At 41.0% G+C, this 16,299-nt stretch overlaps 1 protein-coding gene across 1 annotated transcript in view; it reads left to right on the top strand.

The window, feature by feature from the left end:
* LOC137654750 (V-type proton ATPase subunit F-like) overlaps window positions 1–10,421 on the top strand; it is a 31,787-nt gene extending 21,366 nt beyond the window's left edge. The window contains exons 4-5 of the mRNA XM_068388678.1: window positions 8,618–8,743; window positions 10,131–10,421. Of these exons, the coding sequence (XP_068244779.1) occupies window positions 8,618–8,743; window positions 10,131–10,160 (156 nt within the window). The 3' untranslated portion in view covers window positions 10,161–10,421. The remainder of the gene's footprint in view (window positions 1–8,617; window positions 8,744–10,130) is intronic.
* Window positions 10,422–16,299: the final 5,878 nt, after the last annotated feature.

The following is a 16,299-nucleotide window of genomic DNA, read 5'->3' as shown; positions in this document are numbered from 1 at the left end:
AAAAAGAATATACTACTCTTCGCAGCAGCTCTCGACGGTTGACAGGAACGGAGATGTTTTCAGGTCTGGCGGCTCGTCGGGGTAATGAGGGCGGGAGGCAACTCGTTAGGACATCTCGGACAAAGCTGGTTACGTCTGCATTCTCGTCCTTACGCCTTCTCTCCTTCACTCAGCTTGTTCGCCCTCTCTCTCTCTTTCTTTCTTGGGTTTCTTCCTCGTCTCTTTTTCGTACTGTTCTCCCTCTCTTGATCGCGTGGAAGTTTATATATCCCTGTATGGGAGGGGTTAACTATGGACAGGTCCATATAAGGAAATTTTCTCGTTTCTTCATCCTCATTGGTGTTCCTTGAAACCGCTGATAACACCTAGACGAACGCTCTGCTGGTGTAATCAAATTCCATAATGTTGACTCCTTCGGCTAATGTACTTCTTTTCGGCGACAAACACACTTATTCTTCTCTACAGGTTCCTTGGTCCTCTATAGACAGGGGCTCGTTGTGCTCAAAGACCTCCAACCTAGGCACATAACTTGACGATGGCAGCTTCAATAAACAATAGCGGGACCTTATCTCTCTCTCTCTCTCTGCTTCTCTAAGAGTAGAAAAATCACGTGTTTTAACATTCTTTCCTATATTATTCTATCTACACATGACACGTCCCCCTAAAAAAAAAAAAAAAGGAAAATCTACTGATTTTATCTTTCTTTTAAACAAAGCTATCAAAGGAGAAAATCACTTATCCCTAAACTGAGAGACAATTACTTCATTACTCTCGTATCATGTAACCAAAAGCAAAACACACTCTTACGTGTTGATAGAAGAAAAAGCAAAAACAGAAAGGAAACAAACGTCCATATCATTCTGAAAAGTCTCTTGAAAGACTGTCGGCTATTACATTATTCTTTCCCTTTATATGAACTATCTTTAAATCATAGTCTTGTAATTCCAAACTCCAACGCATGAGACGTTTATTCTTATTCTTAAACCTATCTAAGTAAACTAATGGATTGTGATCAGTATACACAGTTAAAACATGACCACTACGTACATAAATCTCAAAATGTTGTAAGGTTGATACTAAACTAAACAATTCCTTCTCAATAGTTGAATAGTTCTGCTGTGCTTTATTTAACTTCTTCGAATAATAAGCCACAGGGTGCTTGATCCCATTCACTTCTTGCAACAGAACTCCTCCTATTCCAATGTCACTTGCATCTATCGCTAAATTAAATTCCTTGCTAAAATCGGGCAACATTAGTACAGGCTCGTGAATCATTATGGCCTTTAACTTATTGAAAGCTTCGATGCAGTCATTATCAAATACAAAACTTCGTCCTTTCTTGAAAAGATTAGTTATTGGAGCACTTATTTCTGAAAAATTAGGAACAAATCGGCGGAAATATGAAATCATTCCGATGAATCTCATTGCCTGTTTTTTACTGGTAGGAATTGGGAAGTTGATGATAGCTTCTATGTTCCCATCTTTTGGACAAATCTTACCTAGACCTACCTTATGACCCAAATATGTGATCGAGGTTTTTCCGAATTCACATTTCTTCAGATTTAAAACAAGTTTTGCTTTTTCAAGTGCTGACAATACTTTAGCTAAAATGCGTAAATGTTGCTCCCACGTATCTGAAAATATTACAAGATCATCCAAATACACAACACAGTTATCAATTCCATTTAAAACTCTATTCATTAATCTTTGAAAAGTACTCGCTGCATTTCGTAGACCAAAAGCCATAACTTTGGGTTCATAACTACCGAAAGGTGTTATGAAAGCAGATATTTTCTGTGCTCGACTACTTAAAGGTACTTGCCAATAACCTTTGGCCAAATCAAGTTTAGAAATAAACTTAGCATTTCCTATTTTATCTAAACAATCTTCTATCCTGGGGAGAGGAAAATTACTTTGTTTCGTAACACTATTCACTTTTCTAAAATCAATACACAGCCTATCTGATCCATCTTCCTTCTTAACAAGAACTTTTGGAGAACACCAGTCACTTTCGCTGGGAACAATCAAACCATTGTCTAGCATATACTTAATTTCCTGTCGAACTGAATTTGCTTTTTCTGGGCTTAGACGATAAGGGCTTTGTCTAATGGGTTTTGTGTCCTGTAACTCAATATCGTGTTCTAAAAGATTAGTCAAACCCAATTTATCACTAACAGTTTCTGGATAATTTGAAAATACATTGAATAATTCCCTTGTTTTTTCTTCCTCTAAGCTAGAATTAAACAACGTGAAATTATTAAGAACATCAGAGTTCTTCTCAAAAGTAATTTCTCTCTGCGACACTGTTACAACTGGCATTGGACGTTCATTATATTTCTTTAGCAAGTTGATGTGCAACCACTTAGCTCTACGCTTACCCATATCAATTAAGTAATTCAAATTTCCCCTTTTTTCTATGATAGGAAATGGACCTTCGAACTTATAAGATAATGAGGGACCTTCTTTCTGGACTAATACTACGACTTTATCACCCACATGGAAAATTCTGTCTTTAGCCTTAAGATCGTATTTTCTTTTAGTTTCCCCTTGACGGTTGCTCTCATTTTCTTTTGCCATCTGCCAGGCTTTCCTTAAATCCTCTTTGTGATTTTCGATATTCTGTATGTAATCCTTTCTACCTTCTTCTTGCATTAACTTACACTTTAAAATTTCTAAAGGTCCTTTAGCGGTGTGACCGAACAACAAATCAAAGGAACTAAATCCCGTGGTGTCATTAGGAGTTAATCGTAAAGCCAACAAGACAAAAGGTAACTTTTCTTCCCAATCATGCTCAAAATTATTACACAACTTCCTTAAGCAACTTTTCAACGTTTGATGAAAACGTTCAACAATTCCTTGTGATTCAGGGTGGTACGGGGTGGAAGTTACAAGTTTAATCCCTAACTCTTTCATTTTATCTCTGAAGTACTTTGATACAAAATTGCTACCATTATCACTCTGTATAACGCAAGGAAGTCCAAATTTAGAGAAATAGTTCAGCAAGCGTTTAACTACAGTTTTTGCATTGCAATTTCTTACTGGGATTGCTTCTGGATATCGTGTTAGTCTATCAATGATTGTTAATAGATAGATATTCCCTCCCTTACTCCTGGGCAAAGGGCCTACGATATCAATTACGACATTCTCAAAAGGTTCTCCTACCGATGGGATATTACATAACGGGGCCCGGGGAATTACTTGATTAGGTTTGCCATTTGACATTTGTGACAACTTAAAACATATCTCTTCACATCACTTTTCATTTTAGGCCAAAAGTACGTTTTAGTTATACACTTGAAAGTTTTATTTACTCCTAAATGTCCTTGTTCATCATGTGCTAATTTCAAAATTGATTCACGAAGTTTCCTAGGAGTTACTAATTGCTCTATGACCTCATCTTTGCTACCTGTCTTAGGACGAACATAGCGACACAAAAGTTCGTCCTTTAAACTAAATGTTTCCTTACAAACATTTTCAGGTTCATCATCCAATTCACATTAAAAAATTCTAGTTAGTGTTTCATCTTCCCTCTGCATCCTAACTAGTTCATCCTTACTCAATAAGCTAGTTTCTGAAACACTAATCTGTACACCACTTCTTTCGACAGCTTCATCATCATCTCTGTTCACATCATCAACATTTGTAAAGTCAGTTTCCTCAGCTACACTTATGCTAAGCTCATCATCACTGCCTCTATTACCTACGTTTGAATCCTCGAACAACCTATGACCGTAGTCAATATCTGTATCCAATCCTGACCTGGTTACTATCATCTCAGGCACTTGAATTTCACTCAAAATAGGATTCACACACTTGGAGGTAGTTAAATCATTGCCAACAATAATGTCAACGCCGTCTACGGGCAAAGTATCCACGACTGCTAGTTTTACATCTCCTGTTACTAACTGACTTTCCAATTTCATCTTTAACCAAGGACAAACTACACAAGTGTTCGGAAACCCACCTAGCATAACTTTTTCTTTCATGCTGATTATTACATTCCTTGGTACACTCTCTCTCCTAACGAGTGATACGGCCGCTCCCGTATCTCTAAGCAAAACTACTTCCCTCGAATCACCTCCTTTAAGAGAAGAAATTAAACCTTCAGACAAAAATTCACCATAATGTTTCCTCGTTTCTTTCAAGAGATTATTCCTTCCTGAAGAAAGATTATTAACTAGTGACACAGGTTTTTTCACATTCGTACTTTCTAATGTGCAATTCCTAGCTATATGACCTTTCTTATTACAATTGTAACAAATGACCTCTGAATTACTGACTGCCCATTGGCTCCTACAGTACCGAGAAATATGACCTTCCTTCCCACACGTGTAACAATAATAATGATAATAATCCCTGTTCCTATAATCGTTATTGCTAGAACTACTTTTACTATGTTGTGCCTTACTTGACAAAAGATCGTTTTTCTTTTTACTGCCACTTAAACCATGTGTGAGACTATACTCATCTACTAATCTCGTAGCACCGGCAAAAGATGTTTCACGCCTATCTTCTATATATAATTTGATGTCTGGAGATATGTTATCTTTGAAACTTTCTAACAAAACTAAGTTCTTTAGATCTTCAAAATTATCGACTTCAGCGGAAGTCAACCAATCACAAAACGATCTTTCTAACTTCTTTCCGTACTCTACATAAGTACTAGTATCATCTCTCTTCAAACTTCTAAACTTCTTACGGTACGCCTCTGGTACCAATCTGTATGCACTAAGTACGGTTTCTTTCACAGTTTCATAATCTTCACTTTCATCCTCAGACAAACAACTATACACAGAATGTGCTTTACCACTTAAAACTGATTGTAAATACAAAGTCCACTGTCTTTTAGGAGCACCTACTCTGTTCATTAACTTTTCAAAAGACATAAAATATTTCGTAACATCTTCCTCATCAAATTTCGGTATAAGTTTAAGCACTGCACTCATATCTAAACTATCAGTGTCACTATTTAAAGATGAATTGCTCCCTGATCTGCTACCTGACCGACTGTTATGAAGAGTTTGTCTTAAACGAGCCATTTCTAACTCATGCTTACGCTGTCTTTCATTTTCTTCTCGCTTTCTTTCATTTTCTTCTCGCTTTCTTTCATTTTCTTCTCTTTCAGCTGCTCTTTCATCTCTCTCAAACGTTTCCTGTTCTCTCTTAATAACATAATCACGGAGATCATCGCCATCTAGACCAAGAAGTTTACCTGAATCTATCAAATCTCTCGTAATCGCACTCATTCTGTTTCTTTCTATATTCTCCCTGTTTCAATTGGTTATGTAGTCGAAAATCCTGGCAAAGGTCGCCAACTATTACGATCCTCGTGGGGATCGAACCAGATTCTGTTGAATTAATTAATGAGATGGGGACATTTCAACTACAACCAATAAGAAACAATAGGAAATATAGAAAGGAAACTCGCAAAAGAAAACATAATTTTATTTACAACTAGTCAAAGGTGAATGTTTCTTGATTGAGTACTTAGGAAGCACTGAACTAAACAAAGAGAATCATTTGATTAAACTACACTCCAGCAAATAGGGGAACAGTCAAGATGGTAGATAAATAATATAAAAAGAATATACTACTCTTCGCAGCAGCTCTCGACGGTTGACAGGAACGGAGATGTTTTCAGGTCTGGCGGCTCGTCGGGGGTAATGAGGGCGGGAGGCAACTCGTTAGGACATCTCGGACAAAGCTGGTTACGTCTGCATTCTCGTCCTTACGCCTTCTCTCCTTCACTCAGCTTGTTCGCCCTCTCTCTCTCTTTCTTTCTTGGGTTTCTTCCTCGTCTCTTTTTCGTACTGTTCTCCCTCTCTTGATCGCGTGGAAGTTTATATATCCCTGTATGGGAGGGGTTAACTATGGACAGGTCCATATAAGGAAATTTTCTCGTTTCTTCATCCTCATTGGTGTTCCTTGAAACCGCTGATAACACCTAGACGAACGCTCTGCTGGTGTAATCAAATTCCATAATGTTGACTCCTTCGGCTAATGTACTTCTTTTCGGCGACAAACACACTTATTCTTCTCTACAGGTTCCTTGGTCCTCTATAGACAGGGGCTCGTTGTGCTCAAAGACCTCCAACCTAGGCACATAACTTGACGATGGCAGCTTCAATAAACAATAGCGGGACCTTATCTCTCTCTCTCTCTCTGCTTCTCTAAGAGTAGAAAAATCACGTGTTTTAACATTCTTTCCTATATTATTCTATCTACCCATGACACCCCGTCATGTCGCCCTACAGCACGATGTCGAATATATCGCAACGTCCCTCGCCTTCGAGTAATACTACTCTGTGATGCAGGTGCTACAAGCTGGAGTCTGGAAGCGTCTAATGACCTTCGCAGCCCGCTTCCTGCAGGGCGTGACCCACAGGAGTATCGATACGTTTCTATCGCTCTGTGGTGGCTACACAACAGCTGGTCTAACCTCAGGCTCCTTTTTGGACAGGTAGCAGAAGGTTGAGGGCATTGTTATCAGGTTTTAGTCTGCATGAACGAAAGAAGTATGTCTGGCCCTTACTTCTTTCTTCATCATCCCCTCTACTGGGAAGCAGCATCCTGGTCTCTGCATAGCTGACCTCAAACCTCTGCAGGTAAACCATGCTTCCTTGTGTTCCGAGTATTGAGTCAATACTGTCGCGTCCCCCATACCCTGACGAGGTGGTATTTGGAAGTCCTAACCCAGAGTTCCTTCTGGAACTCCAGGTCAACTGCCTAGGAAGGGTCACACTTCTTCCTTCACACACAAGCTTATGTAGGCCACGTGCAGGGACTCCTTTTCTCGAGTGCGACTCACTCGGATTCTGAGTCCCCGGGTAAAGCCAAAGCCAGTATGGCTGGGGACTTTCCACCCTTCCTAAGGGGTAAGTCACCCAATGTAAATAGCGTGGTTTGTATTTCGGTTACGGAACAAATGACAAATTCGAAGATAATTTGTATTTTTCCTAACCATACAAACCTTAGCTTTTTACATATATTTGCCCACCAGCCCTGTCCCCCAAGACAAGTCCTACCTCTAAGTGAAAGTGAAGCATTCACCGGTGTGTGAGGGGGGTGAGGGGTAGCTAGCTACCACTCCCCTACCCCCCTGCTAACTAGCGCGGGGGTAATACACCCTCGTTAAATTCTAATGGCTCGCCATTTCAGCTGCGCTAAAAGGTAAACCCAATGTAAATAGCTAAGGTTTGTATGGTTAGGAAAAATACAAATTATCTTCGAATTTATCATATTGCCTTGGTGAGAGTTCTTTACCGATCCTTTTACAAAGTGTTTCACTTAGGGCCAAGATATCCAAACTGTAATTCATAAATTCATTCTCTACTTGCTGTAACTTCCAAATCTGATTCATGTTTCTAACATTCCAATTACCAATTTTCAATTTTTCTTTTGTATTTATTAACCGGGAGATTCTTAGCACCCTGCAACGCCCGGGACGGGGGGCCATTCATTCATTTTCGCTTTTCAAAGAAAGATTAAATCCATGGAGGATTTGTTGGTTAGAGTCATCAAAGGACAGCCAGTTCCTTGTGATGCGCGGTGCCTAACTAAGACAAGTGACCCCTGCCGGTCCATACTAACTCCACTAAGATCATCCGCCAGGCATCAGGGGTAGAGGAGTATCCAGAGCACCAAACGGATACATACCTTTTTCAAATCACAGATGTAATTAAAGGTCCTTTATTTATGAAACCCAGGCCTTAACGAAAATGGTTAGTGCCATCTATAAAAGAACAGAAGAAGTTTTTTGAGCATTCAGTTGAATAGACAAGACTTATATTCAGGCATTTATTTTGTTACGTATATGGCTATAATATATATTGAATTGTTCACTTTTATTTCAGGTTTTGTATTGTACATATTTTTTCATTAGTAATAGGTTTTATTAATATCTTCTTTGAAAAGAAAACCATTTTCTTTTTCCGTTTTTTACAAATCAATATTTTTTCTCGAAGTATATGGTAAAATATATTTTCAAATAACTATCATTTTTGGTTAAAATTATTAAGAAAATATATAGATACATATAACAATAATATAAAAGATAAGAAAATTACAAACTGTATTACTTAATAACTTAACATTATGAACTAGTTGTTTTTTCATTTAAGTGTCTAAAATTGCCTCACCATTTTTTGAGGCGGGGCAAAATTAGACACTAGATATTCCAGATTTTTTCATCAATTTTTTATTTAAAACCTTCCTTTAGTATCATCTACTATTTTTTTTTTAGAAAAAATAATTTCTAGTATTATTTTTGAGAAGCCCTAAAATGAAGGTGAGGCAATTATTGGACACCCATATTCAACAATTTTTCTAGTGGTATTTAATATTTTTTCAAAACCAAACATACTAATATTTATAAAGTAGAAGGTTGGGGAATTTCTAACAGCATTATAGTTTTTGAAAATTATAAATAGTTTTAGAGATATTGCATCTGTCCAATTTTTGCCTCGCTTGTCCAAAATTGCCTCTGTCCAAAATTGCCTTACCCTACTATACTTCAAAAGCATGTACTTTAGGGAATGAATATGGAATAAGTATTGAAATAATTTTGCTTTTAGAAATTTAATTTATGGATTTTCAACACAATTTTTATGATTTACAGATTGCTGAACAAATTCGCCATGTCATAGATACTGACAATGATAACCCACTTCCTGCTGTTTTAGAAATTCCTTCAAAAGACCATCCATATGACCCGACAAAAGATTCTGTCCTTAGGAGAGCTAAGGTAAGAATGAGCTAACTTCATGTATGCTTCTTTGCAAATGTGTTATGCTTTTTTTAATTTTCTTGAATAGGTTTAATATTTGTGGGATTTTGTAAGCAATCAAAAGTGGTTGGTGAAAAACTAAGCATAAATTTCTTGGCATAAAAGAACAGTCTGGAGACTGAGTTTAGTTGGTTTGAGCTTTTTAGTTTATTATCAGAAGTCTTTAGAATACAACCTTTTCAAAAGATCTGTAAGGCGGCAATAAATCTTTAGTGATATTTACTTCAGGATTTCATGAACTTCTGTATTAGCAAGGGCCTTGTGATTAACATGTCAAAGGCAGCAATAAAATCAAAGCCACTCCATAAACTACCGTACCATATTCAAGTGATATTTGTATAGCATGTGAAATTTTAAGAAGGGTATCACATGCTCCAAGGCCATTGAAAAGCCAGACTAAATACTAAGGAAAATATTACCTCCAGCATATGTATATATTTAGACGTGTTGCGAGAATAAAAAACTCTAGATAGGGTTGTAATCAGCAGGTCTATAGCTACCTCAAAAAGTGAGGTAGATTGTGTGTTTAAAGGTAAGGATTTGATTTATCATAAAAAATATATATAAATAAAATCGGTATCATACTTGGATGTCTCTTTATTCGTTCGGTATATATGCTAGAATTAGCATTCTTGAAAGGCTATTTGGTTGTTTTAAACTTAGTAGAACTGTATTGGATTTATGAATTTGGGCTATACAGTCTGGCACAGGGCCTTATGAGGATATTCATCCCCCAAGTGCAATTGGGGTAAATCGCAGAAGTTGCATTATGAAGTAAAAGTTAGAAGAGGCTGGACAGCGAGGTGGAAGAAAGGAAGTAAAGATAAGAGGTAAAGTAGAAGAATGCTGGAAAGATCCTCAAGTAATGCCTATTGTAACATTGCATGTTGTGTACTGATGGCATTATCCCAATAAGGGTTTTGTTAAATAACACATCGCAAATCTTTTAATCTATTATACAGTGCAGTAGTTACTATTTACATATGTACTGTACAGCACTGATATACTATGCAGTACTTGAATGGAAATGGTTAACAATTCTATCATTATTTTACTACCAATGAAACGTAGTGAATCATTCTTATTTGAAGATTAAGCTTTTAACCATTTCAGATGGTTTCAAGTTTTTCTGTTTAGCCTGCAGGTATTTGCTCTTCAGTTTGTTATAATTTCCATATTCTTGTAGCAGCAAATGTTTAATAGTATTTTTTACTTTTTTATAACCTTTCTTCCTGAGAGGTAATTGCAGGTAACTTTTCTTTGATGTTCAATTATGCAGGCTATTTAAATTTATTTGTTATTAATTAAAGCAATTTGAAGATTTTAATGGATTAATTTTTTACAGGGTCTCTTCAGTGCTGATGACATGCGTTAAAAGAAGTATTATCCCCAAGCTGTTTTGGTGAACATTCCATGATTTTTTCAACAAAACTTGTGCACAATTATTTCCAACATTGATTCTTTTTTGTATGAAGTTATGTAATGGCTGGAAATCCTCTTACTGTACTGTACTTAGATTCGTGGATCAAATTTTCAGTTTTCATCAAAGCAACTAACATATATGCAGTTTTAAATTTTGTAATTAGGTGTTTCCTAGTTATAATGAATGTATAGTTAATATAGTTTATTGTTTGAATATATTTATTTGTATTTGCCTTAATAGGGACAAAAAATGACACAGTATCATAACTTTGTTAAAAACTAAAGACTATCTTTTCAGTAGAGTCCCTTTAAATAAGGTAGGGACCCAACATAATACTGCATTTACATTAGTTCTATTTTCAACGAGTCTTACCTAAAAGTCGCAAGTTAATATCCTGAAGAGAGAGCTTTTCAATCTTGAGATTACAGTAAAAGACAACAGTAACCAATCTGCCCTATCCACCACAATACTAGATCTAGGTACGGTTAATGACGTTCGCCGACCCACTTGAACACTGGGCCATCCTGTCAGTAACACTAGAGCCTTCAGAATCTTTAGTTGAGAGAGGAGGCAGGTGGGATATCATGTGAATTCTGGGTAAGTATTGAAATTAATTTGTAATAAAAATTGGGATTGGTTGAATAAGTCTTACCCAGGATGCAGAGATAGAGGTACAACAATGAATCTCCATTTGTAAGTTCATGATAAAATAGGAATGTGATTGATCCAGACTTCTCTGAAATGACGAGCCCTTGAAATTTATCAAGGATTAAGTACCCACACTGCTAGTTAGTGGGGGTAGGGGAAGGTAGCTTGCTACCACTCCCACTCACACATTGGTGATTTAGCTCACTTTACTTTTGGCTCGGATGGTGTACGGTCGTTGCCGTTCCTCATCCTTCGGCGTTATTTGGACTGACATTAATTCTTTTTTGCTTTTTTTGTGTGTTAATAATGTGTGCATATGTTGACTTCTGCAAACATGCGGACCTGCCCCGGACTCGATGGCCAGCCCTGCGGAACCTATATGTCGGCGGTGGAGACCGATCCCCACACCCTTTGTCCCGTCTGCAGAGGTCAACATTGTGATTTCAACAAGTGTTGGGAGAGGTCTGCCTCCCAGTGGGAGAGGTTTGAACGACGGCGGTAGTAGTCTAAGCGAAATATTTCTCCTAAGAAGGGGAAAAACCCAAGGCTGCTTCTTCAGTCTCCTACTCATTCGGTCTCTTCCGAAAGACTTTCTAGTAATAGCGTAGACCCATTTAATTTCAGCCAACCCCAGTCCTCGAGAGATGGTATTGCTTCCCCTTAGCAAAGCTGCCCCACTCCTCCCAGGTGAGGCCTTGTCTATGTCTTCTGTGTTACAGGTTTGGTCGTCCTTGGGGCTTCCGGGTCCGCCCTCCAAGGACTCCTTGCTGCAGCTCATCCTCCGGGCTGCAAGTGTGCAGCAGTCGTCATCAACTTAAGAGGTAGATCCTCTTGCACTCGTCGACGTCGTGGTGTCCAACTCCCCTGCCCCTCCAGACTCCCCAGCTGTTGCTGCCGACTTAGGTTCTCCCAGTCCTGATCATCCTTCGAGGGGGAAACTTAACCCTATGTCTCTCTCATGCGAGTGTTTCTCCCCCTAGAGAGAGTTCACTCACAGAGACTCCTCTCCGGAAGACTGCTGCTGCTCATGATCAGCTTGCTGATCCAACGGCCCCTAGAGGGCGTCTCCATCGCAGAGCTCGCCAGCCGCTAAGCCTTAGAAGTCGCCCTTCACCAACAGTGAAAAGGCACCTCTTCGGCACTTCAGCCTCATCATCGCAGCCGTCACCCGCAGAGGAGTCTCTGCTTCAGTCTTTTCTTGGCCCTCGACCTTCGCCCTTTCCTGGACCTTCTCCCGACGACGCTGCTACTAGTTCTCCTACTTCGGTCCTGGACCCTTCTGTAGATCGTTCGCAATCTCCACCGGTGGATGTTCGCCCTTCCAAAGGGCACATCCCTGTTCCTGTGCTACCTGTCGCCCTACCATCGCCGTTCCTGTCTCCTGAGGCCCTACCTAAGTGCGCAGCTGCGCCCCAGCGCTCTTCAGCTCCCTGCAGTGCACTAGCACTCGCCAACATCTCGTCAGCGCTCTACAACGCTTCAGCGCGCCAACAATCACTGGCGCAACAGAGCTAACAAAAACTACACAGCTCGCGCCAAAACCTCAGCACGCACGCACGCAACTTCGGTCAACTGCTCGCCAACGCTCTTCTATACAACAGCTACAACCTGCGCGCCAGTGATCTCCTGCGCGCCAGCGCTCTCTTACGCGCCATCACACTCCGGCGCGCACGCCACCTTCGGTCCCTTTTCCTTCAGGGGATCTGTCAGACAGTGTGTCAGTCGGTCAACAGCCATGGTTCAGTGCTATAGTCAGAGCAGTGATACAGGCCTTTAATCCTGCTCTGTCTGGCCGCTCTTTGGAGCAGCCTATAGCTCCAGCAGACCCTCGGCAAAGAACCGTGACTACTTCCTTCCCCCTGAAGAGGAAAAGAGGAGTCTTTGACGCGGTCACTTCCTCGAGGGTAAAGCCGACTCCAGTTAGACCATCAAGGCCAGCTCCTCCTGCATCTTCCTCGGGATACTCAACCACCTCACCTTTGCCAAGGGAGTCGCGTGAGAAAAGGACCTCCTCCCTTCCACCTACGGAGGAAGCCTCCCCTCCCACGGAGAGTTCCCCAACACCAATGAAAATCAGGATGGACATGACATCTTGGCCTTCGATGCTGGAGTCCTACCTACTTCCTCGGAAGGAGCCCAATGACTCCAAGACACTGCCAAAGTCCTCTTCTAAGACTACCAAGTCTACAGAGACAGCCAGTCACTCAAAGGGATGTCCGCGACCCACCCCGGAAAGAGCTCTCGGGGATGGAAGGAGGAGACTTCGCTGCAAGTCAAACATCGGAAAGAGCAAAAAGAATCAGAACATGTATTCTGGCAGGTTCTGACTCTCATAAGGGTTCTCAATGGGTTTACCGACCCGGAGGTACCCCCACGGGAGGGCAAGGACACGGTCTTAGTGTCTTTGCCACCCAGAAACCTTCAAAGACCAATGCAGCCCTGCCCTGGTCTCAAGGGCTGAAGGGTGCCAGGACTAAGATTGCCCTACAGCTCGCCGAATATGCCTCCTCCCATCGTTCCGGCTCAGCTTCTCCCACCTCCTCCTGTCCAACAAGGAGGTATTTCGAGATTCTGGAGGAGCCTCATCCATCTCTTCCTCTCCACCACTCCTTGGAACAGCTCACCAAGGGAATCTCTCTAGAGAGACTCCAATCGACAGGTCTTTTTCTCGGCAACCGAGATCCTTAACGAGGAGGAGGTCATGAAGTACGCCATGTAAGCTACTTCATTGCTTGATATCTGGTTAGGGACCTTGGGAATTCTGGTACAGACTGAAGATTTCTCCAAGGAACGTACCTGGAAAGCAATGGAGACTTTCCTGCTCTCAGGCACTCGCACGATCGAGTTTCTCGCCCACCGAGTTTCATACTTGTGGGTGAATACCATCCTGAAACTTTTGGACGCGGTGTCCGAGAAGTTCCATCAAGTCGCTTATGCCGAGATTGCTAGGCTCAGATATTCCTCTCTAGAGGGAGCCCCTCTATTCGAGCCTAAGGATGTGGAACATACCGCTGAGAGATGGAGGAAGTCCAATTAGGACTCCCTCCTCCATAGGGCTTTGACTTCCAAGCCCTATAAACCACCAGCTCCTCAGTAGAGGATTGTCTATTCATATCTGTTGTACATGTTATAATTATTATATGATCCTATTACATTATGTGCATTATAGGATCCTATTTCATTTATGTGTATTGCGTCATCTATACATTGGCGCTCATTTGTGAGAATGTAAGCAAACAGTGTTTCAGTTTGGCAGCTCATTTACTCGCTGCGTATATGGTACAGTATTATTGTCTATAGACTTTAGTTAAACTTTATTATCTATTCACGGCATCACATGACAATGATAATATCATATACGCAGCGAGTAAATGAGCTGCCAAACTGAAACACTGTTTGCTTACATTCTCACAAATGAGCGCCAATGTATAGATGACGCAATACACATAAATGAAATAGGATCCTATAATGCACATAATGTAATAGGATCATATAATAATTATAACATGTACAACAGATATGAATAGACAATCCTCTAAAAGTGAATCTTATTTATGATAATATCAGTGATCTTGCTACATTACAATGCCTGCTGTACAATGCCCCATCGACAATTGCAATTATGTGACCCCCGACCTGTCTGACGCCATTGTTGCTGCCCTACTGACCGCCCATTGCATAAACCACACAGCTGCTGCTCGACCAGGGAATCACCTCGATGACAGCACGAGCAGATTCGTCTGTATTTTGGCCCGGCATCTCTAAAGATCTCCAAGACACACGTATGAACTGTTATCACTGTAACCGCATTGCACCTTCCCAACCCGCCCTTCCCCCACATCCACAAAACCCTCCTGCCTATCCATTTCAGCATATTTGTGCCGATTTTTTCCACTACAAAGGACAACAGTACCTCGTTGTAGTGGACAGGTATTCAAATTGGCCTGTCATCGAACGCGCAGCAGATGGTGCCACTGGGCTTATCAACAGTCTACGGAGGATATTCGCAACATATGGAATCGCTGATGAGCTTTCTTCTGATGGTGGCCCAGAGTTCTCTGCAAAAAATCACTCAAGATTTCCTTCAGGCTTGGGGGGTCGACCATCGTCTTTCCTCAACCTATTTTCCCCATTCTAATTGTAGGGCAGAGGTTGGCGTTAAAATAGCGAAAAGACTCCTCACCGACAACACTGGGCCCACAGGAGACCTGAACATCGACGCCTTTCAGCGCGCCGTCCTTCAATACCGGAATACCCCTGACAAAGAAACCAAAGTTTCTCCAGCTATGTGTATCTTCGGAAGGCCCATTAAGGATTTCATCCCCATCTTGCCAGGAAAATACAACCCCCATCCCACTTGGAGAAGCACCCTCGCACAACGCGAGGAAGCACTCCGGAATCGCCATATGAGAATGGCCGAGTACTGGACCGAGCACACTAAGCGGCCCCCGCCATTGAGAGTTGGCGACAACGTCCGCATCCAAAACCAGACAGGCCCGAACCCATTAAAATGGGACAAAACAGGCGTTGTGTCCGAAGTGCGTCAATTTGATCAGTACATTGTCAGGGTCGATGGCTCTGGAAGGGCTACTCTTCGCAACAGACAATTTCTGAGGAAATACATCCCTGCTATTCCAAGACGACCACGATTAACCATTGGATACCCAATTCCCCAGCACGAGAAATCACGTCAACGCCCATCATCGCCACCAGAACCTGATACAGAACCGCACTCTACTGATCGACTGGAAGTGCCACACCCTGCGCCTACATCTCCCACAGATGCCACACCACCCCCATCACCACGTCCTCAATCTCCCATAACACCTGTTCACCACCCACAGGCACCTGACGCAGCACTACATGATGCACACCCTGATGCCTCTCCTAATAATTTCTTTCAAGCTCCCCCAAGTGCCCTTCCGGATCGTCCTCAGAGGCTGCGCAAGAAGCCTGCCTACTTGACTGACTATGATTGTAATACGTATTGATTCGTTTTTGCAGACCAATACTTTTCCACCCTTTATTTATCTTTATGATATTATATTTTTCATTCAGCTATGCTCCATAGCCACATAGCTAATATGCTTTTATAAAGTAGTTTTCATATATTGCTCCAACATGTTCAGTTTTGTTTTTGAGTTTTCTTATTAGTACCCCAAAAAAAACTTGGGAGGAGATAGAGGATTGTCTATTCATATCTGTTGTACATGTTATAATTATTATATGATCCTATTACATTATGTGCATTATAGGATCCTATTTCATTTATGTGTATTGCGTCATCTATACATTGGCGCTCATTTGTGAGAATGTAAGCAAACAGTGTTTCAGTTTGGCAGCTCATTTACTCGCTGCGTATATGGTACAGTATTATTGTCTATAGACTTTAGTTAAACTTTATTATCTATTCAGTCCCGTCCAGCCAAGACCAAGACGAGCA

The sequence above is a fragment of the Palaemon carinicauda genome, chromosome 15, assembly GCF_036898095.1.
Source record: "Palaemon carinicauda isolate YSFRI2023 chromosome 15, ASM3689809v2, whole genome shotgun sequence".
Classification (NCBI taxonomy): domain Eukaryota; kingdom Metazoa; phylum Arthropoda; class Malacostraca; order Decapoda; family Palaemonidae; genus Palaemon; species Palaemon carinicauda.
The sequence above is the reverse complement of the archived record's forward strand: the minus strand, read 5'-3'. Positions and strand labels throughout refer to the sequence as shown.